The sequence below is a fragment of the Artemia sp. Qi Xiang Cuo genome, chromosome 2 (assembly GCF_049724085.1).
Source record: "Artemia sp. Qi Xiang Cuo chromosome 2, ASM4972408v1, whole genome shotgun sequence".
Taxonomy (NCBI): domain Eukaryota; kingdom Metazoa; phylum Arthropoda; class Branchiopoda; order Anostraca; family Artemiidae; genus Artemia; species Artemia sp. Qi Xiang Cuo.
In genome coordinates this window covers 64,488,526-64,513,086 of record NC_142795.1, presented here as the reverse complement: position 1 = coordinate 64,513,086, position 24,561 = coordinate 64,488,526, and the positions used below count along the sequence as shown (strand labels likewise).

Genomic DNA, 24,561 nt, shown 5'->3' with positions numbered 1-24,561 from the left:
GTATGAGAAAGGCTGACGTATCCTCAGTCACCGCTATTTACATTTAAAGTTTGACTAATACTTTAATGAAAGCATTTAGAGTGCAATAGATGGTAGCCGCCGTTTACCCCCCCCCTCCCCTCCGGGCCCGCGGCGGGTCGGTCTCCAGTCACTGTCGACTTATAAAAAAAATACTTGAACTCTAAATTTCTAATCTAATGATAACCCTCTGAAGTTTCTGCGACCATGAGTTGGAGATATGGATGAAGAAAGAGCAGTCCCCTCCTATACGGAATTAATTCTGCTGATTTTGGGGTTTGATGTTACTCTTTACTTTCATAATAACACCATACACCAGAAATATTCCCAAAAATCATAAGGAAGTAGATATCAATCACATTTTGATGCGTTTTTAAAGTTTCTTTTGTACCCCCCCCCCCCCTTCAAACAAAAATCGTAGCTACGGCCCTGGGGACCATACAGTAATTTCTGCCTCTCCCCTCGTCCCTCCTTTAGAACTAATTCTGTATTTATCTAATGGCTCAGTGGGAACTGGGATGTTTTGGCGTTCAAATGCACCGTTTGAGGTATCTCCCTCCCTCCCAAACTACAAAACAATCAGAGGACCCCATAGTAGAAGTTTATGTGCCTTTGTAAGTTGTGTAATTTTTCCATTGCTTACAGATAGTATTACTATTGGGAAACATACGGATATTTTTCGCGGAGGAATTTTCTCCAGGTGGGGGGGGGGGATTGTCTGGTAAGTTTTCAGTGTTGAGTAAGTTTTTGGGATTAATATCCTTTCAGCAAGGATGTATTTTCTGGAGAGGAGGGGGGGGGTAAACGCATAGAACCGCAACACATATATTCAGTCGGTAATTACAAGCGTTTTATGCTACAACTGCCTTACGAACATCTGGACTGAAAATTGGTGAGCAATATCACTGATTGCCAAAACTCTTTGTCATAAGATACAAAAAAAGGAAATCATTTTATTTTATATATATATATATATATATATATATATATATATATATATATATATATATATATATATATATATATATATATATATATATATATATATATATATATATATGCTCAGTCGAGTATCAAAAGATCGTATCTCTATACTTCTAAATTTTCAGAAGAGCAAAAAAGACACAACTTTTTTTATTTCCCCTCTAATAACCGTAAAACGAAAATAGATTGATATGTAAAATCAATACATACCTATCCGTTTTTGCTTTACAGTTATCGGAGGGGTAATGAAAATGTTGTTGGTTTTTTTTTATGCTTTTCTGGAGATTTACAATTATGAAGATACGACCTATTGATACCTGACTTACGATATAAAAGTCCACGTTAAAATGCATCCAAACATAATATAAAAAAAAATGTTTCTGATGTTTTAAATTTCTGATGAACAGCTGTTTACGCTAATGATACCTTCTCGTATCCTAACCCTACTTGGACCGCAAAACTGATTTGAAGTATGTTCTTTACTCGTTAAAATAGGATTTAGCTAAGTGTGAGGAAGGCTGGCACCAGGATCGGACCCTGCCCATCCGATTAAGTTTTAATTTCTATCACGATGCTACGATATTTGAAAACTAAAGTTTTCTATTGAAAAAAACCCTTTCCGTAATAAAAGAATAGCTTTCTAAACTCATAGCACCCATATTTCGTGTTTAGTCCAAATATATTTCTCAAAATGAAGGGAGACCAGTATTCTATCTCTCTTCAAATTTTTCGCGAAAGTTTTAAATTCGAACCTAAAAATGCATTTTTTGAGGTTCTAAGGACCTTTATCCCCTCCTTTAAAAAGATACACTAATCCCTAACCTTGCTCTGCACTAACCTTGCCCTAACCTTGCCCTAAGTTGCTCTGCAGCTATGCCGTACTGACAACCCTTAGTATCACGGGATAAATAGTTTATCAGTATCGCTAATTTAAATATGAAATTCGTTTTTTGGCAATGCACCAGTGCGCGGGAATTTGACTTTTGAACGGGGAGATGTTCTAAGATGAACTTTTTGAAACTTCTAAGCCAATTCGCTATCTACAGATTTCTGCTCTATTATAAGCTGACCCTACTGGGGTCAAAATTGTTGTTTGTTCTCACAAAATGCCAGAAATTGCCGATTTGTCAGTGGGGCGATATCTATCCTTCTTAAAAGGATGACTAAAATGTATTACGCTTCTCCAGAAAAATGCGTATTTTTATATCGTATTTTTAAATAGGAGTTTCAATCCCTGCTTAATTGCTCTGGAACATGTTGACGTTATTGGTGCAATTTTCATCAAGACTGTCCCTTTTTTCGGATTGTTTTTCTCCCTTTTTGTAAGATTACAGAAATTTTCATTTGACGGGTATGTCTGAGAATTGTGGATAAGCTCAATTCTTGCATAGAAATCAGGGGGCATCAACTGAACGTTATTGTTGTATTTATGGGGGGGGGGGGTAGCCCCCTTATTTATAGAAGTTTATTGCTCCTGGGGACTACACCCCTTCCACCTATTTGCAAGTAAGCCTGTGAATTTGAACTTTTATTTTAGAATATAAGTTTTTTTTTTGTAATAAAAAGCCCATAATTAGCCCATTAGAATCTATATTGCACGACGTTTATTCTAAACATATGATTTTAAATGAAGTGGTATGGGGAGGAGTAACGTATTCATAACAAGGGCCTTTCACGAAAAGTTGGACAATTCTGTTGTAAAAAAAAGGCGTCTTTACGCTTCGTTAACGCCCCCTCCCTCATAAAAGATCGCATGCCTCCTCCCTCTAGTAGTTGCGTGCTGCTATACAATGCATAACCGTTAGCAATAGTGTATATATGTTCTGTATAGAAATTAATTTGAAAATAAATGAAGTTTTTCTGATGTAAGTAAAGATTGAAGTTGAATTTTAAAACGAAAAAAAAAATTACTTCGCAGTTTTCGCAACACACATCTACTAAACTATCCCAACTAATCTTTATTTTTTTTTTTTTTATATTTTCGTTGAATTCTGGATAAGTTGTGCTTTACTAAAAGCACAAAACCGACTCTAAAATGGTAGATTGTTCTTCTAGAAGCCAAAGTGTCCTTAAGGTATATATTCCCTCTGAAACAAGTGATTTTACGGCAATCCTGCAGCTGTAACTTGCACAAAACAGAATGCGTCTATCACTGGATTCATTAGTCTATTCAGGTCTATCCATTCACCGAGCCAGAATTAGAATACTGCTTGGGCTTTTTCCAAGGACTTTTCCCTATTTAAAAAAAAATAGGGGAAATTGTCCTTTTTTAAGCAATTTTTAGCCAGTTTTCATCAATCTGAAAAATCATGTACACCAAATTAAAAAAAAAAATGCAATTCGGCGGATGGATAGATTTGAGTGTCAGCTATGGAATTATATCAAAACTCTCTTTTCGTGGGATAGCAGAGAAATAGCATGCCAAAATTGCAAAGGGAACATATACCTTAAGTTGCCTAAAAAAAAAAACTAATTTCCAGGGATCTCAATTGTCTTTCACCGGCTGTGATATTTAACTTACAGTATAAAATTTAACGTCTCTAAAAAGGCTACAGTAAGCTCAGTTTTCAGTAAAGCACTTGTAAATAAATTTACTAGTAGAGATAGTTCACACCTTTTCGTATATACATTTCCTGTAGGGTCTTTGTAATTTTATGTAAAAGTAACGCGTTGCAAAAAAATTTCAGGGAATCGACGGATTTTATGTTCTGAACGGGTCGAAAGGAGATAGTCGAATCTGTTCCCTTAGGCGTAGGTGGCAAGTCTCAATAGATGCTTGTGTATATAATCGCGATGAAAAGCAAATTGGTTCTTCTGTGCTTGAGAAATTGTAATATGAGAAGATAAACCATAAATATATTCTCAGCGGGGCTTTCACAATCTAATTCATAGCGGTTTATCTGGTATTAGGAATAAATAAATATTCATTATTTGCATGCCCACTAGTTTTGTGAAGGTATCTATATTCTCTGTTTCTATAATTTTCTCTTTTTATTACTTCTCATTTGTTTTTCTTTTCTTTCTTAACCAATTAGGGTTTTGTCTAAAAGACTGTATTCCTGATTGCCAACCTTTGATTTCTCTGTTTTTTTGTTTTTTTTTTATTCCAGGTACATCATTGTTGTAGAGCACGATTTATCAGTTTTAGACTACCTATCTGACTACATTTGCTGTCTGTATGGTACTCCTGGAATTTATGGTGTAGTCACAATGCCTTACTCAGTCAGGGAAGGTTAGTAAAAAATTATCTTGTCGTGTTTTTCTTTCTTTCTATGTTCAGTTTCTTTGACCAATTAACCTATTTTTTTGAAGTATCATCTTTCTGTTGTCAGTTTGTAATCCCCATCGGTTTTTTAAGCTGTTAGCCTAATAGAGCTAGTATTAAGCTTTTAAATATTAACTAAATATTAATTGTTTGGACCTTTCCTAAAACTCCCTCCCCAAAAAATTGGAATCCAATATTTGTTTTATTAATGCACAAATTAGTTAAAATATAGTAGCACCTGTCAAGAAGATCAATAAAATTGAAGACACTGACATAGAAAAAGAAATGAAACCTACTAGCATCGACCATGCCGAGACATACTTTAGCCTGTAGACCTATCCCTGAAAGTTTTATTTTCCTAGCCCCTTTCCAAGATAGACAAAAATAGCTAAAGTAGAATTGTACCGGCTAGAAGCTACTTTTGGTATGTATATGCTAGTTATTTTGGTAATGTTCTAACGTATGACGACAATTTTGCCATTTGGATTTGTTTCGGATGTAGAATCTAATTTGCCCTTGTAGATAACAAGTTGTTTCTCAAAAAGTATAGAAAAGCTTTATCTTCTTTCTTCTCAGAAATAATTCTGATAAAAAAAAAGAATTGACTGCGTTACTGGATTTGGCATGTCGAGATTATGGTGGTCGATCCTAAATTCAAAATCGAAGTTTCGTGCTTATGGGCTGACAACCGCTAAGGTGTTCTTCTTTAAAAACTAAAGTATCGAGTATTGGAATAATGAAGATATAAGGTTTTGGCAGGGGATGGCTGGGCTTCAAAAATACTGATCGTCCTAGCTCATTTCAGAGAGTGAAAGGCTTAGTCTAACTTCCTACCCTCGGTAAAAACAGAGAATGTATTTTTAATGGAAAATTAAAGGCATTTTAACACAAATTTATAAGCGTGGGAGAAATGAAAATCTAGTCAATTTTTGGCGCGGTTTACAGTTAAATATTTGAATTTCTGGCAAATTATTTGTAGATAACAAGTTGTTTCTCAAAAAGTATAGAAAAGCATTATCTTCTTTCTTCTCAGAAATAATTCTGATAAAAAAAAAGAATTGACTGCGTTACTGGATTTGGCATGTCGAGATTATGGTGGTCGATCCTAAATTCAAAATCGAAGTTTCGTGCTTATGGGCTGACAACCGCTAAGGTGTTCTTCTTTAAAAACTAAAGTATCGAGTATTGGAATAATGAAGATATAAGGTTTTGGCAGGGGATGGCTGGGCTTCAAAAATACTGATCGTTCTAGCTCATTTCAGAGAGTGAAAGGCTTAGTCTAACTCCCTACCCTCGGCATAAAAAAGAGAATGTCTTTTTAATGGAAAATTAAAGGCATTTTAACACAAATTTATAAGCGTGGGAGAAATGGAAATCTAGTCAATTTTTGGCGCGGTTTACAGTTAAATATTTGAATTTCTGGCAAATTATTTGATGCTTTTCTTTGCACACACTTATTCAGTCAATTTTCCCTCAATTCCACTGACTTGGAGTTGATGTTCCTTGTCGGTTGTTTTGCCTTCTGTATAGTGATATTTAAATGACATGCATCGTCGAAGTACAAAAAAGTGTTGTTTTTCAGAGAGAAAACAACGTGCCATTTGTCGCAAGAGTGTGCGTCTCCGCATAAGCAACTTTTTCAATTGTTTAAATTTTTATTTCTTTACATTGTCATATTTTAATAAGGAATATGTAAATTGATGTTTGTTTTCAGGGATCAATATCTTTTTGGATGGTTTTATTCCCACAGAAAATTTACGGTTTCGAGAAGAAGCTTTAACGTTTAAAGTTTCAGAGACCGCAACAGAAGAAGAGATAAAGCGTATGCGGCACTTTGAGTATCCTACTATGAAGAAAACCTTAGGAGAGTTCGCCTTGCAAGTAAGATTTACTATCCTCTCTTCAAAAGCCAAATTGGTGCTTACGCTTTATTTTCCTGCAAGTAAGTGTTTATTTTATGTTTTCCTGTTAGTTGCAGACAATCTTTTTTCTGTGTAAAGTGTATCCAGCAATTTGAGTTTGTACAACAGCTGAGGAATAATAATGGGAACGCTCAGACATTTTAATTGAAAGTATCTATTTTACTCCTAAGGGCTTCTCTAGACAATGGAACTACGACTTATAACTGTCGACAGGTAATCAATAAATTCATTCATTTATTCATATAATGATTGATTTTTAACCCACATCGTATACAAAAATGACGCTTGCTGAGTATAAAAAAAAGAGAATACACTAAAACAAGAATAGAAAATATGCTACAATTATGCAACAATGAAATTAACCAAACAGACGGACTAAAGGATTATGGGGTGAAAATCGGTAAAAAGCTGAATCTAATAGCTCTCAATGCAACAAGGCCAGCTTAACTGGTACATAAGGTACTCCAGACGTATGAGTCATTTTAAGTGGAGATAAAGTCAAAATTTACAAAATCTAAAATAAAAATATCGAATTTGTTTAACATAATTTTTTATTCATTTTCATGATTTTCATTTAGCAAATGTTCCCTAGTATTTGGAAGAGAGCGTGCGTTTGCGTCATACCCAAAGTGAACTGTCCCAAATCTTGCAACCAACTCAGACCTATCTCAATAACCCCAAACCTGTCAAAGGTGGCTGAAACGTTTATATACCATGAGCTGATGTCACAGGTTTCTTCTTCTCTTGACCCATATCAGTACGGATGCTTGAAAGGAAGCAGCACAACTGTTTGCTTAGTAAGAATGTATCACCTTATTGTCGAGAGGCTTGACCGAGGAAGTGCGATTGTCGATCTTTTCCTAGTGGATTACTGAAAAACCTTTGACCTTATTCGCCATTTTATAGCTTTGACAAATTTACGCGCAATGCGTGCACTTAAGCATATTCTCCTTTTAGTCATCGATTGTTTGCAAGACCGTTTCCAGTGCGTCTAAAGCCTCTTCCCTGGAGACACCAGCATCGAATGGGCTGAGCTCAAGTGTGGTGTTCCACAAGGCACGAAACTGGCAGCGCTGTTTTTATTAGCAGTTATAAACTTTGTCCTTTCTGAGTTTGAGGACAGGTTTAAGTGCGTAGACGACTTGTCAGTTCTTCTGAAATATCTTACTGACAACTGCGAGGCAGTTCCCAAATTCAGGCAATAATAAGCAACTTTAAAGACCAATGTACTATCAAAAGCCTTCAAATCAACGAAGGAGAAACCAAAATCCTTGGCTTTAATCCTCTTAAGAGGGACTTTGTCAGTCCTCCTCCACCATGTCCTAGTGTATTTTTGGCTGTAATTCTCGGTGTCACATTTAGTGTTGACTGCTCGTTTAGTACTCATGTTGATACAATCACTGTAAAGGCAAATGGTGCGATGCGTACCCTTATCTTAATACGTCGTTTTGGTTTTTCTGTGCCCCAACATAAGACGGCGTATCTTACATAAATCCGAACAATTCTCGAGTATGCTTGCCCTGTATGGGGCCCTCAAGTCAACATCACAAGTTACCTAAGCCATCAACTTGAGCCACTACAAAAAGAGCCTTTAAAGTTATTCTTTCAGACGCATATGTAAGTTTTAAATCGGCATTATCGGTCCTACAACTATCGTCCCTTCACGAACATCGTTTGGGTTTGACCTGCAAATTTGGCCAATTTCGTCTTAGCAGTGAAAAACATAGAGAGATTCAACCACTAGTTATGAGGAATAAAATAAACACAAGGTCAGCTAACAAAGTGAGACTGGAATTGCCTACTTTAAGAACAAACCGTTTCGCCAAATCGTTCGTTCCTTTTTAAATGTCAGTGTTTAATAAGTTATAGTCTTGTGTTTTTCCTGTTTTCGTTGTAAGTACTAGCGCCATTTAGTTGGAATTTTTGTTCTAACTATGGTTGCTTGTATAAATAAAACCATTCTATTAAAAAGGGGTAATGACCAGAAAGGTCGAGGATAGATGATGACAAAGGTAGAGTAAAGTCTACCCATTGCTCGTCTATTATACTTTCTCGATCAGAATAGCCAATTTAAATTTTATTTTTGACATGACGGGTAGTGCACTGCTGTAGAAATTGAATTAGTAACTGTAATGCCCAACCAACGAAAAGAAGGAATGGAAGGTATAGAAAAACTGTGACAGATCAAGGAAGCGTGAGAAGAAGTCGGACTATTAAAAACTAGAAGCTCACATTTACCAACATTAAGAGAAAGACCGATCTTGGAAAACAAACGGGAAACTTTTGAAACCATAACTGAAAGACCTTGCTTACTTTTACATATTAGTAAAATATCATAATTTGTAATTATTCTTAATAATTAAAAAATAATTTTATCTCTTCTTGTCTATTTACCAGAAATACACACTTTGAATATGTTAGGCGGTGAAACCCGTCCTTGCTTCACGGCGAGCGGAGGCCCTGATTTACTAAAAAGGAAATAAGAATTTTAATAACAGAAGCAAAGAAGAAAAAAACTGAAAGACTTAAGTCGTTATTAAAAAAGGGGAAGTAGGACTTGAATATGAACCACACTGCTTTAGAAAGGTCAAGGGCACATATATAAAATGACGACCCTTCAACCAGGCTATTCTTAAGGGCGGAAGAAAAAACATGAGGTGCTTGTATTTTATTGTTTTATGGTAAACATATAGTTATTACGTTACTAAATGTAATGTAATTTACAGGTTGAAGGGGGTGAATTTACAGATGCTGAAATTATTGTGCTACTTGGTGAAAATGGAACGGGTAAGACAACCCTTATTCGGCTACTGGCAGGTAACTTATATCCAGACGAAGGAAGCGCAGAAGTTCCCCCTTTGCACATAAGTTATAAGCCACAGAAAATCACAGCCAAATATGAAGGAAAAGTGCGAATGCTATTGTTGGAGAAGATTAGGGATGCCTTTACTCATGCACAGGTAATCAACTCCATTTGCAGCCACGCAGCCACCATGCAGCCATCCATACAATTGATGGTAGTAGTAGGTTCCAAATTTGAAAACAGCTACATGGCAGTGGTATAAATTGGGGGTGGGAGGCATGGGACCCCCCTGGATTCTCCTTCTCACCTATATTTCACCAATTTTCATTGAAAGTTGGCTTTTTTCGGTTTCTTCATTTAAAAAAGAGAGAAAATTTGCTCTCAACCCCTAGTTTGAAAAATAAATTCTGGCCTCTCCTAAATTTTCGTGAATTGGCAACAATGAAACGTGGGTAAAAAAAATCAACACAAAATACGCCCAAAACATGGCACCCAACAGCTTGAGAAGGTCTAGTTTTCCTTTGAAGGCATAGCTATCTTTGGAAATCAGCAGATAGTTTATGTTTGAATTTTTGTCAACTAAAAGTGTTGTCAAATTTATGTAATTCGCTTTGTGTATTTATTTTCGTAGTTCAACGTGGCAACATCTACAAAAATGCGGTAAGGCCCTGAAGGATTCAGTTTAAAATAACCAACAGACAAATCTTAGAAAATCGAGGTTTTCAGGTATGAATGTTTTCAGCCAAAAAAATGTTTTTACTTTGATGCTCTTGGCACTTGAAGTGAAAATCTGTTTTGTAGATTAGACTTTAAGTAAATTTCCAAATAATATGAAATGATAATTTTATGCTTCATATATACAAATAAAATCCAATTGAATTAACATCTAAAATAAAGTTGTTTGCTGTATAAATAACTATTATAGTAAATTGTACATTGGAGGATATACTTGACATTTCGGGCGTCCAAAATAAAAGCACTTCAAGGGCAATAATAAATTTTGGCAATTGCATGATGAAGTTCGTAGGCTAGTTATTGAATGGTTGTCCTGTTGTGTTTTGGACCAGGACAACTGAAGGAGCAGGCATGTCACAAAATCTTGTGAATTCAGTATAGTAGAACCTAAAGAGTAGGTGTAATTTTAATGACTGGAAACTGGCGCTAGTGTCGACAAAATAAAACTATCAACGTCATCTAGCATTTGGCGAAACTTGGTATTTTTTCAAGCTTCGTATTTTTTTTTTCGGAAACTGAGATCAGGCACTTATTACCCCCCCCCCCCTGATTTTTACCAATTGCGCTAATTAAATTGATTATTCTTATTATTACAATGAGAAAAATGTCTTTTCAGTATATTTGATTTCTCTTTTTTCGGGTATGTCCTGTGAATCAGGGAAGTTCACAGAACTGACTATTAAAACTAGTTCATGGGAATAATAAGCGGGAAATGAACTGCGTACGTTGAATCTATTCTAACTGAAGATCATGTCAAAGAATTAATTAGTCTTGTAAGGTCGAACTTTCAGGATATTCACAGATATAAGTAAACAAAACTTTAGTATCTGTGCTTTAGTGTAAGTATTCTGCCAATAGAGAAGCAGGATTCGGGTAGACTGAAATATAAGAAAATAAGACAAGATATTACTTTTCACTTTCTTAGTATTTATTTTAGTATTTATTACTGTTACCTTTTAATAAAAAACCAAATTGAAGCGATGCACTTTTAGATTTTTATGGGAAAAGTTTGTAGGAATTATGACGTCTGGCTAGACCAACTATGTAAGTGTAGAAAGATCTTTATCAAATTATTAATGATCCTGGATTTTTATTGAAATCCTTGCACTCTTGTCGCAGCTGTGGATACGGTAACTTAAGCCGCTGCAGCTTTTGACCACGAGGGAGATGCCCCAATTGTGAGATTTGTTTAGCTACTTTGCGTTAAATTTTATTCGACGCGCATGTTATCATATTTTTTTAGAGGATATAATTCTTTAGACCACACAACCTTTCCCTTCAAAATTGAGGCGAATATATATCCGCTTCATACCCAGTTCATACTTGTGAATTGGGTTACTCGCCTGACACTCTAGGCAGGTGGGCCTAGGTCAACCCAATATTTAATTAATTTTTTGTTTCCTCAACTGTCGGAGCTTATGAATTGGATGCTAAACCTGGCCCAACACTCTAGGCAGTCGGGCGAGCCCTATTAAGCTTTGGACCGGATGCTTGTTTATCTGCGAGTCCAGGCGACTTAACGGTCATGTGTCAATTCTAAAACTTGATGAACCTGCCTGAGACTATAGTCCAGGAAAAGAAAGGTTTGACCGAAAACAAATTGCAAGAGAAAAGATTCTTTGACTATCCGACTCAAGAAAAAATGTGCTGATTCCAATTATGCAAAGTTGGCTGATCTATCTGTTTCACAAATATGTTTGTTTTAGTTTGAGGTTGATTTTGAGGGGGTGAATTTCGTGTTTCATAGGCGTAGAACAACAAAATTGATGTCTAGAATAGTGTAATAGGTCACGGTGATTATGAAAATTGCTTTTATTTGAACTTAACATTAAAACTTAGGTTTTTTTAGGTTGAGGTTGATTTTAAGGAGGTGAAATTCGTGCTTCCATGTAAAGGCGTACAACAACAAAATTTATGTCTAGAATAGGGTATTAGATCACGGTGATTATGAAAATCTCCTTGATATGAACGTAAAGCTAAAAATTAGGTTTTTTGAGGTTGATTTTGAGGAGGTGAATTCGTTTTTACATATAAAGGCGTACAGCAACAAAATTGATGTTTAGAGTAGGGTACTAGATCACGGTGATTATGAAAATCACATTTATTTGAACGTAAAATTTAAACTTTCACTTAAATATTCTATTAGTGTTAAATCACGCTTAATCTGAAACAGATAGATGAGCCAACTTTGCATATTTGAAATCAGCATATTTTTTGGGGGGGTCGGATAGTCAAAGAATCTTTTCTCTTGCAATTTGTTCTCGGTTAAGCCTTTTTGCACACACTTCCTGGACTACTAGGTGTCCATGCCTCTCCAAAAGCTAACACACAAGTATTTGTCCAATTTGAGAGTCATAGCTACTACGGCCGTTTGCCCGTGCCGTTTGCAAAAACACTCGGAAAACTGTAGGTCTCCCCGTTTGCGTACGAGTCCAGGGGACTTGTCTGTCCTGTGTCAATCCTAAAACACGGTAGTCCACCTGAGACTCTAAGGGGGCAAGCCTATTAGGCTCAGTTCAGTTGTGCGCCTGAGAGTCCAAGCAAATTCAGTCCCTTCTTTTGCATACAAGTCCAGTCGACATTGTCCGTTATGAGTCAACCCAAAAATCTCGATCATCCCTTAGATCTATTGGCTATCTACACTAGTTATTCCCTAGGATGGATGGATGGATGGGTGATAGACTACCTATCAACAAGTGAAAATGACATCATTTTTAAACAATCCTGAAAAAGGCTTATGCCAGCTTTGCCTCTGACTCTGACTATCTGTCTTGGCTTTGTCTCCAATTGGCAAATTGATTCAGGGCAAATTGATTTAATTCAAAAATCAAAGGGTATATATATATATATATATATATATATATATATATATATATATATATATATATATATATATATATATATATATATATATATATATATATATATATATATATATATATATATATATAACGGGTAAATTTAGTGAGACGTTTTTTTTTTCGTGTTAATTGTCAACTTTTTACTGTGTTACGTTTTGCTTTATGTCTATTAGGTATGTACACAAGATTTATTTTAGAGAAGGGGTGGGCTCAAGTTAAATAAATATAAAGATAAACAGGCAAATTAAATAAAAAAAATACAGGAAATTATTTGACTAATTTTTGAAATCAAGATCGTACGAGCCTGATGCTTAGCGTTGATGTTTTATGATTCTATTTTTAAGCTCTTAGTCTGTTTCAGTTTAGCACGGACGTAATGAAACCAATGAAAATCGACGATATTATAGATCAGGATGTCCAGTTTTTATCTGGTGGTGAGCTTCAACGAGTGGCGCTGGTCCTTGCCTTAGGAAAACCCGCAGATGTATATCTGATTGATGAGCCCTCAGCCTATCTGGATTCAGAGCAACGTCTTGTTGCAGCAAAAGTCATCAAAAAGTAAAATCATAATATATATATTTTTAGTTTTGTCTTCTCTGACAGTCGGGTTACGAAGCCTTTTAAAGACAAAGAAACTTTTTTCTTCTTTTTTTTGGAATATTGAAGGCTTATTGTTAAAGCGAACCGAGTCCACAACTATATGTTTGAACTGAGCGGTCATGATTTTTAAGACAAATTAATAGACTTAACTTCCCCATTGTCGTTACACTCGTTAATCTTTAACTGAAAAAGATTCTGAGAGTTTTGCAATGAAAATGTGTGGAGTTAATTTACTAAAATGATGTTCCTTTTAAATCGAGTCTCTCTTTTTCCTTTTTTTTTTTTTTTTTTTTTTGCTGGCACTTTGCATTGTCGTAAAAGGCCTAGAGGGTGTTTAGCAATTTTTAGTTAGTACTGACACAAAGAATTAACATTTGCATTTGAAAATGGCTATCGTAACCTATACAATTAGCCGAATTAGTGCTTTACGTCCACAGTAAAAGAGGTACAACAGCAATGTCGAATTCGACCATGTCCACCTCTTTTATTAATATATGCTCATCAGAAGGTTCAATCTAGGTCTTTTTTTTTTTTTTTTTTTTTTTTTTTTTTTTTTTTTTTTTTTTACAGGTACAGTGTGTTTAGAATTTTGAATTGTATATATATATATATATATATATATATATATATATATATATATATATAAAAACTGATTGCCCAGTGGCAAAAGATATGAAATGTCTTCATATATAAAAGCTCAATATAAGGGAATAGCATAGAACAGACTTACGGAAGATCCTAATTCACATTTATGAACAAACATCGCTTAAATTATGCTAAGAAAAGAAGCAAAACAACATTTTACGCCAAAATCTCTGTTATTGTTACAATCCCAAGTATTACTGGCATTATTGTTCAATATTCTTGTTTTGTGTAGCTTTGATTTTATTTGAGGCAAGGTGATTTTGATTTGTGTAGCCTGGGTTTGAGGTTCACTCTTGTGTTATTGATTGTTTATATATTGACCAAATCAGCTTGTAGTCCTCAATTGAAAAAAATTCTGGATAATAAATCAACTATAAAAACAGAATGAGACATTTCTTCCGAACTTAACCAATTGAGTATGACCTTCATTTCTTTTTCGTGTAGTGCGCTGTATATAAGAGGCACTCGACTGTAGCTTACAATATCACCAATTATTGCCTGATAAAAATCGTCATTGCAAGTGGTCCCTTTAGATTCACTTTAGCCAAGTAAAGTTAATATTCTTACAATCCCCACACATGAATGTTAATAAGAAAAAGGTGGCCTCGTCATATTTTTTTGGTGTCTCCTTTTTTAATAGAAATAGAAGTAATATCTGGAAGCTAGGCTAAACTTCAATGAGAGCTCAATTTATAGTGAACGTAAAAATAGTACTCTTCCAGGGCTTAGTAATTTAACTTCTTTTTAAACAGGTTTATCCTGCACGCCAAGAAAACAGCTTTTGTTGTGGAGCACGATTTTATTATGGCAACATATTTGGCTGATCGAGTTATAGTTTTTGACGGCGTTCCATCGCAGAATACCTCAGCAACAGCACCACAGTCTCTCCTCAGCGGAATGAATCGCTTTTTGCAACTTCTTGGAATTACGTTTAGAAGAGATCCCAACAACTTCAGGCCGAGAATTAATAAACGCAGTTCTGTAAAGGTAATTTTAATCTCCATGGCTCGTGTTTCCTGTCTCATTCATTAGTTGGGTAGCGAATGTATCTGATTTTAAAGTGTCCTGTAAGAGGAAATTTCTGAAAATCGGGTTTTTATGCGAGATCTTTGCCAAGCATACGTTTTGTATAAACGTAGATAACGTAGGTTTTGTATAAACGTGTGTATAAACGTAGATTTTTTTACTTATCAAATATGTGCTAGGTTTTGATTGTGAAATTTTGGTGTAAATTATTCCAAAACATGTGATGCTTGGAAGACAACGCTGGCAAAACATGACAGTGAAAGTAAACAGATAATGAACAAAGCCTGAAGAATTTGCATTCAGTGTGGGATTTAAGAAAAGTACTTTTTCAAAGGACTCTGCTAAGCTGTCCAGTGCAACGGGAAGTTCAAGAAAACGGAAGACAAGACAGAGAAAGGGAATAACTACAAGAAATGGAAAGAATTAAAATTTTGGTAAAAAAAAGGAATCAAATGAATTTAAACTATAGTAAGATAGTAATTGAAAAGCTGAAGTTTGAAAAAAACACGAATCACAGATAATCACTACCGACATGATTTTCTTATAACATCTAAAGCTGTATGGAATATCCATTATTCGCAAAACATAAAGAGAAAAAAAACTTTCTTGTAATGCAATATGTTTCTCTTTTCTTTTTTTTAGCCTACGTATCTTAATCATATTTGCTTAAACCAGCTTCAATGTACGTAATACTGTAAAAATTCAAAATTTGTAGGAATTGTAATTCCAGCAATCCATCTTTTTATACCTGAAAATTAAGTAATTGAGTGTCTAAATGCATTGGTAATAGCAGAAAAAATTTGATTTCGACATTTGTCAAAAATTTGACAATCATATTACTTTAAAAAGGATCATCTGTGCCATGTCCATCTTCTTTGTGCGAGTTCCTGGTGAAATAGATGGCTGAATTTTATCGCAACAAATATTCCATATTTTTTAAATCATAAAAATTTAACTGGGCAAAAACATAGTACTCGGCAAAACCGTAGGAAAAGACCATTTCAGGTTTTTGAACCTGGATTGTTTTAATTACTGTCCCTCCAAAAGTGTGAGTGTTCCAGCTTTTTGAACTTTTCAGCCGTATCGTATGAGTTACACTGATATTGAATAATGCAATACTAAAAGGATTGAGTAATAATAAGAGCTCAGGGGCTGATAATGTGGTAGATGAATTTCTGAAATATAGTGGCTGCGAAGTTAGAGATAAATTACTTAAGATTATGAATATGATTTTTGATACACGCAATTAGTCTACAGCTATAACTTACTCCAGAAGGAGATTTATAGTAAAGAACGGAATCTAGTCCATAGTAACCGAAATATACTTCGCTCAATACCTTGCTCTTCACGCTATAGTGCTCAGTACTTTAAAAAGGCTTCTTTTTCTTCTTCTTCTTCATCTTCTTTATTAGTCTCAGATCTGTCCATTCAACTAGCTATAATTATCATATTTTTTAGACTTGTTCTTGGAGAATAATCTAAACTTGCTTCAAAAAATTGAAAATTTCCAACTTTCGTATGTTTTTCGCCTGTTTTCAACTTCTTCTTTAATGCAAAAAAAGATGTAATGCAAACTTTAAAAATGTAATTCCGTCGATAGATGAAAGTGAATCTCAGCTATCGAATAATAGTAAGACTGTTATCATATGTTGAAATATTAAAACAACGGGACTGTAGAAAAATAATATTCCAAAAACTTGCTCTAGAAACATGAGTCTTAATGCAAAAAATAAATTTGCAAAATTTACATTACATTATTTGTTTAAAGAAAAACAAAAACTTTGCTGTTTTTTGTCATTTCTTTTCCTTTAATTCCATAAAAAACAATGAGAAATTATCAACTCTAAGTATGCATAGGTGTAATTCAATTGATTGCATGGAAAAAGGTAATTCACTAGAACAACAAATAGAAGCATATTTTAACAAAAATACTTTTAGGATGGAGCAGTTAAAATATCAGGCAGTTTGTACTTTTTGAACACAGCACTGTATCTATGCTGTTTAACGACCGTTGGGGGGGGGGGGCACGGAAAAGGTGCATTTTTAGATCATGATTTTTCTGGAAGCGGGGGCGTTCCTAAAGATATTTCTCAGGGTTAGTTCTCCTCCCGATATTTATTCAGACAACATTTGATTGTGACCTTTTTTTACGGATTATTTTGCTGCGTGACGAGCTTTCTTTAAAGGTTCATAACGCAAAAGCAGGGGATTTTTCGTTTCTCCTTATTTTTTTTTCCGTAACTGAGTTTTTCTATTTACAATAGTAATAATTAAAGGGATTATTTTGTTCCTCACTATAGAGTACTAAGCACTTGGAGGGAAATCTTAGTTAAGTAGTAATTAAGTTTCAAGTACATACCATGTTCTAAAGTAACAGTAATAGTTTATTATAAACCAAAGCACAAGCAAAAATAATTAGCAGCACAACAAAATCTGGGATTGCGAAGACATGCCACGGACACAGTGACACAAAAATAGACAACAAATAAAAATAGTTTTTCTGTAAAAGCAAATAAAAAAGGAAATTAAAAAATAAGAATTATGGAATGAAGTTGTGAAACACAATAACCAATCATACAAAACAACATTTTATGACAACATAACAATTTCTCTCTTTTCTTCTTTTTTCTTTTCATTTTCTTATATTCATTTCTAATAAACAAAATTAAATATGAAAGCTAAATAATGTTTAAGGGAAAATTAAATTATGCTAAAATAACCCTTTCTACTACTGCTAGCAACTCAATGCAGCAACAAGCCGCCTGAAGCCAACACTGCTACGCACACTCCTCTTCCCTAATTAATTAAAGCGACACTCCTTATCCCCTCCCATGAAGTTCAAATTTCCTTTTATTCTTCCTTGTGAAATCTTCCCTTCCCATCAAAGAACAACCTGCTTTTCGTTTGCCCCAGGTGGTTGGCCGAATAGAACAATCTTTGGTACTTTGTCAGCCTTCATCCGGAAAATGTGTCCTAGCCATCTCAACCTTTTTTTCATTATAATCCTGGAAAGAGGCGTCGAACCAGATTTGTCCCACTACTTATTGTTTGACATATGATTATTCAAATGCAATATATTTTAAAGGTGTATATATCTGGCAGCTCTGTACATATCTCATATTTAAATTGATCAGAATGATCTAATGCCTTTATGCTTGGACTTAGCTTATTCCAGAGCTTGGACGCTCTACAAATAATTGAAAAGGCATGCCTACTTGAAACCAGTCGAGGAACCTCATTCTTATTTTGTGTCCGAGGATTATGATGATGAACGTCAGTCCTTTGACAAAATACACTTGTCAAATAATCTGGAAGGTATCTGTTACAATACTTTAACATAGAAACAAATATGTAATAATCACACTAACCAGTTACTGGCATCATATTGATTGTTATTCGATTGTCTCTCCCTTCGCCGCAGCAGTGGCAATTGAGGGAAGGTGGGAAAAAGACCTCTTTTCATTATTTTCATTGAAAAATGGCTGTTTTGCTACTTTAGCTCAAAATACAACAAAATTGCCCCCCCCCCCTAAAATTTTGAATGATAAATTGTGCCTTCCCTTCTCTATTTCCTGTGAATTGACGCCATTGCTATTCCTTAAATAAATCTAACATTGATCCTTTCTAGTATTCGTATAGGGCGAATTATCAAAGAGAAAGTACTGAACCAAATTGACGAATAGTACAAAATATATAGGTGTATCAGAGAAAAAAAGTATAATAATTTGAAATGTGTGAAGGAAAAATATATTTTAATTTGCAAACAATCTCTAAATCACGTAATAATATATTACTAATAGCCTTAATATAGTAATTAAATCCAACCACGCTTAATGATTCCCTATCCGTCGGTAAGATAATGGTTTGAAGAACGTGAGAATTTAACAAAAGTTGATTCGCCCAAATTCAAGCCAAGACGGTTTACTTTTTACAAGACATATGCCTTGCTAAGTGTTGTATTAATAATGGTATTGAGAAGCTGCTCAGTTGGGGCAAAACGCATCAAGGTTGTATCTTCAGCAAATAAAGATGTAACGATTTTGGAGTGATTTAGCTGTACTTCAGCATGAGTGATGATATCAATTGAAATATCAATTGATGATATCAATGTATTGATGGGTTTCAAATACATTGAAATATCAATTGAAGCTCCTGTAAAAGGCTCAAAAAGAGGATCATCATCAGAAGGACTTTATTTCTAATTTCATTTGTCCATTTTTAGAATATGTGAGGGTTAAACCGGTCTAAAACTATGTTTGCATTGTCTTTTAGTGATTATATTTCACTCAGAAATTATTTTTATGCATAGGTTGCTTAGTCACCAGTGAATAATAAAGTGCATAAACCGCTTTTATTGTTATTTTTTTTATTTTTTTATTTAGAATTTTAATGACTTTATTGCGACTGATTTGTTTGAAGCAGTTCTTCTACATTTGGCTTTGTTTTGACCGATAGAACTCATATTATTTGTGTGTAGATTTTTTTTTTTTCTTCAGAGAGCGACCTGTTTGGGAAAGGTTGTTTCACACTCATACGTGGTTGCGAATGGAGTCGGTCCTATTAGAGCCATTTTTGAAACATCAGGAGGGACTTTGCAAGTATAATCTAAAAATAATTACTAAAATCTTGATGGAGAACATGTTATGTCGTTGTTATCGACCATTGTCTAAAAGAATTTCTCTCTTTTCTTTTCCAGGATATGGAACAGAAGAAAGGCGGAAACTACTTTTTCCTTGGTGATTAGACGTCAAGAGAACATTCGGCACATAATAAATCCCATTCTTTTTTTATACTTGAAGGATTTATAAACTGAATTGGTGTTGATGAAGGAAATAAAGCTCCATGTTGGTTTTAGAAGAACACACATTAGGCCACTGGTTTAAATACAGCATTTGGATTTAGGACGTGCTAGAACTTGAACTGACAGGTCAAATACTAACAGTTTCGATTATATTCGTAAAGCTCAAAGAGTATGGGTAACTTAAAAAAAATGGAAACTGTTGCTAGTGTCGACAAAAAAAAAAAAAAACTGTCAACGCCATCTAGCACCTGGCGACACTTGGCATTTTTTAATGCTTTGTAATAGTTTTTCTATCAGGAACTGAGATCAGACGCTTACTGCTACCCTAATTTTACCAATTACACTAATTATTCCTATTATAACACTGAAAATGCGAAGTGTCACCAACGCTAGATGGCGTTGCTTTGTAAGTTACCCATACTTTTTTCGCAAACTTTTTCTTATTTTTAAATCTTGGCGAACTTGTTAGCAAAATTCTTCCAACCGACAATGCTATTTCTTTTTGTTAATACGTGAAAAGTGTATGCAGAAATGCGTCAATTGGATAAATCCCAATCTAGGGTATTCTACTAAAGTGAGGTGCTGGTCCGACTATTTAAAGCGGTTATTTAAAAATTACAAGCCGTGTACTTTTACAAATATTGCTAATGAATCACACTGTAGATATACTAACGGACTTAATTTGAATTTTTAAGTATAATTACTAACTGCCATTGAGTTTAAGGTCGTTAAGGTCTCAAAGTGAGAGCAATCCTATCCTACTTGGTTTGAACCTTTTTAGTTTGGGCCTTTGCGTTCACTCTAAATAATAAAGTATAACTTATAAAAATGCTTGGCCCATAATTTTACTGCAGTTTTGATCTAGTAGTATTCCTTTTTCATTAAATTAAAAAAAAGTAATTCCTTAAATAGCAATTTTTACCTTTTTTTAATACAAATTTTACCTTTTGGTATGGTAAAAATTATTAAGCATGTTCAATTGGAAGTTGATTTGAAACTATTTTGGTATAAACTTGTTTTTGTTTGTTTTTTTAATCATAGGCAGCGCCATTGCGCTGCCTAAGTAAAAAACGATACTGGAACAGTGTTTTTTTTTGTCAGACCAGGGCACTTCGTATTGAAGGAGTTGTCGTAGAAACTTCGAAGAGGGCTCATTGGATTGGAAATTGGAATGGCTAGTGCCCTTTTTAGTAGCTGAAAGTGATTGGAAGGCAACTAGCACCCCTTCCAAGCCCACCATTTCCTCAAACACATCCATTCAAAATTTTGAGAAAGCCATTTTGTTCAGCGTAGTTGATTTCCTCATAGAAATTTTTTTTTGAGGAGGACACTCCCCCACAGCCGTCAAGGCGAGGGTTGTAAGTTATGCCCTGGGGGTATATAAGATTATTATAGAATGCGTTGACGTAGAAACTCTAAAAAAGGCTAATTTGATTGGAAATTCAAAGGGCTAGTGCCCTTTTTAATAGTCGAAAGGGATTGTAGGGCAACTAACCCCCCTATCACGCTCAGCTTTTCCCCAAACACATCCAATCAAAATTTTGAGATAGCCATTTTGTCCAAGTAGTCGAAAGTTCTGGAAACTAGGTCTATAAAGATGACAAACCCCCCTCCCCCCCTCCACAGCCCTCAGGGCAAGGGTTGTAAGTTATGCCCTGGGGGCATATAAGGTTTGTATAGAAAGCGTTGTGGTAGAAACTTCAAAGAAGGCTCATTCGATTGGAAATTGAAAGGGCTATTGCCCTTTTTCATAGTCGAAAGTGATTGGAGGGCAACTAACACCCCTTCCATGCCCACCATTTCCCCAAACACATCCAGTCAAAATTTTCGGATAGGCATTTTGTTCAACGCAGTTAAAAGATCCGGAAATTATATCTTTTAGCTGGACACTCCCCCCACAGTCTTCAGGGCAAAGGTTGTAAGTTATGCCATGGGGGCATATAAGGTTATCTGTAGAAAGCGTTGTCGTAAAAACTTGAAAAAGGGCTCATTCGATTAGAAATTCAAAGGGCTAGTGCCCTGTTTAATAGTTGAAAGTAATTGGGAGGCAACTAACCCCCTCTCACGCCCACCAATCCCCCAAACACATGCAATCAAAATTTTGAAATATTCATTTTGTTCAATGTAGTTGAAAGTTTTGGAAATTAGTTCTTTGAGGATAATAACTTCCTCGGAGCCCTCAGGACCAGGGTTGTAAGTTACGCCCTGGGGGCATGTAAGGTTTTATAAAACATATAATCGCGAAGAAAGGAAGAAAACGAGGACAATTAACAGCCAGTGAAAAACTGAAAAATGTATGCAAATATTTTGGTCAATACATCCGCTTGACCGTCCTCAGTGCAGAATAAAACTGATAAAAATATAAAAAACCAAACCTTAAAATAAAGACACAAAACTAAAATTGGACGACCCCTTCTTAGTAACGGTGAAAGGGTAACTGAATAAAAAACGTCTAAATGTAGTCTAAATGGCATTTCACAATTTCATTTTACGTAAAGCACTCCTAAAGGCTAATTGCTTTCCAGTTAGATTATTATCAGAGATTTTATTTGATTGCACAATATAATTTTGTGGATGTATGTAAAAACGATCAGAATTAATAATTTCATCATAAATGAAAACAAGAATGTAATTTGTACTTTAAGAAATCAAAAATTATTTAAGATTTTAAGGAATGAATATCAGCATATGTATACTAAACTGACAATGCACATTTTTTTAGTAAATTCATTTCTCTCAGTAAAGTATAACTTATATTCTGGCTTTTAGAAAGCATAGGGTTTAGAACCCTACTCAGATTAATTTCTGCTCCTTTTGAGTTTGACTTATTTTAAATCTGTTTGTTTTGGGTTTCATTTATTTATTGATACTGATTTGTGGCAGTTGTATGTTTGGTAGATTATTTGATTCTATTTTTGTTCATTTTTGATTTAATGGAGTTCTTTACTTTTTTTTTTAAAACTTAATTTGGGGGAACAGTTTTTTTTATTCATCTTCTAAAAAATGCTATTGATTAATTTTATTGCAGATATTAATGCTGAAATATCCGGACATTGATTAGTATGAAACACTTTCTTTTTTCTAAATAGTTTAAAATCGTGGTCGGTGATTCTTTAAAACATTTCAAATATTGTTGTTCCTCTCGATGTGCTGCCAACCCAGATATTTTTTTCTATAGTAGGCGCTCTTACTTTAGGTTGTTTGAGATTAATACTGCCACTACCATTGAAAACTCATTCCAGCATCGAACTTTCAGAGCCAGACACAGGTGTACACGCTCCTCCTCTCGCCGCTGTGCTCAAAACTTCGCTTTTTACTCCCTCTCAAAAAGGTCCCTCTTTTTTTGCTATGAACTCTTCCCACCCTACTTGAGGACATTCCGCATCTTATTTGCTGCACCAAACTGCCTAAGCCAAACAGTTGTACACGCTTTTCCTCTCCCACTTCTGCTCAGAACTTCACTCTTTACTCCTCCTCAGTCTTTTGTTGTGACATCGTCCCACAACATGAAGGCATCCTGCTTCTGATTTATCCGCAGACAGATTGTCTAAACCATCATGTTTGACAACCTATCATCCCTAAAACGTGACCTATCCATCTTAACTATTCTTTCATTATAGCCCTACACAGCGGGATCAACCCACGTTTTTCGTAAAGCGTATTATTTTGATATACGGCTGTTCAAACAAGTACCTAAAAGTTTTCTTAGACAATGCCTATGAAAACCATTATAAATATTGCAAATAATTTTGAGGTAATTAAGCAGGGTTGTATCCAGGATTTTTTTTTTTCGGGCGGGGGGGTTACAGAAAACGCATAAAATTTTTTTGGTTCATTTTTTACGTTTATACGAGTCGGACAAAAAAAATGGGGGGGGGGTATATTTTTCCTGTTTACTTCTGATTCTTAAGGAATCCTTCTCCCCCCGATAAATCGACTGACTCATGAATGTATGATTCCAAGTACGTATCCTGGGGGGGGGGGAGATCCCTAGGATTTTTCATATTTTACATATGAACGCCTATTTTTATTTAACTAATTCGTACCGCTCCTGTGAAAGTAACTTATAATTTTTAATTATTATGAAACTGATAATTTTATAAATTTTAGTAACTTAAACAATTACTCATTTTCAGAGCCGTGCTTCGTAGTTGTCCTTACCTTGGCTTCTAGTAATTTAGTCTCAGTTCTAAACTCGTTTCATCTTTCTTTAAAACTTTTTCGATAGTGAAAAAATACTATCGCGCTGGCTATTCTACTTTTTACTAATAATATCAGCTAATTATTTGAAGCTATTCACTCAGTCAGTTTTCTCGTTATCTATCAAAAATATAGCTTGTCGGCAAATCTTCTAGAGCCAAACGGAAAGCAGGTCGTCCCCGAATAGGATGGGAGGATGTTATAAGGAAAGATTTAAGGGAAATAGGAATTTCTTGGGAAAGTGTAAAAAGGGAGGCTTCGAACATATTGGGATGGAGGAGGAGTATGCGTTGCTGTGTTGGCTTCAGGCGACTTGGTGCTGCAGTGAGTAGTAGTGACATTACCTTCTTGCCCTTGTTTATTCATGACTTAAGCAATTTGATCTCCTTACCATTGATTTTTATCCCTGTATCTGCATCATAAGCCCTCGGAACCTTGAAAATATCATGATGAGTTTGAAAGAAAAAAAAAACACTAGTCATAACATGTCAAACAGATTGAAAAACTTTATGACATGAGTCTCGACTCGTGTGATCCTACCCAAAATAAAGTAAATTATTCTACCCTTAAAACACTGCTATGAAATAAACTAAAGCTTTTAAGAGTGGTAAGCTGGATGAATCTGACAAACTAAGAATAATATATAAAAAAAGAATCGGAAATGTGCTCGATCCTCTACAAAAATAAGGTTGAAGAATTGT

The 24,561-nt window shown here is 34.9% G+C and overlaps 1 protein-coding gene across 2 annotated transcripts in view; it reads left to right on the top strand.

Annotated features, from left to right (window-relative positions):
* LOC148955494 (ATP-binding cassette sub-family E member 1-like) overlaps nt 1–19,696 on the top strand; it is a 61,310-nt gene extending 41,614 nt beyond the window's left edge. For both annotated transcript variants that reach the window (XM_089102459.1, XM_089102454.1), the window contains exons 6-11: nt 4,113–4,234; nt 5,982–6,148; nt 8,916–9,149; nt 12,950–13,146; nt 14,586–14,820; nt 19,556–19,696. In XM_089102459.1, coding sequence (XP_088958585.1) covers nt 4,113–4,234; nt 5,982–6,148; nt 8,916–9,149; nt 12,950–13,146; nt 14,586–14,820; nt 19,556–19,603 — 1,003 coding nt within the window. In that variant the 3' untranslated portion in view covers nt 19,604–19,696. The remainder of the gene's footprint in view (nt 1–4,112; nt 4,235–5,981; nt 6,149–8,915; nt 9,150–12,949; nt 13,147–14,585; nt 14,821–19,555) is intronic.
* Nucleotides 19,697–24,561: the final 4,865 nt, after the last annotated feature.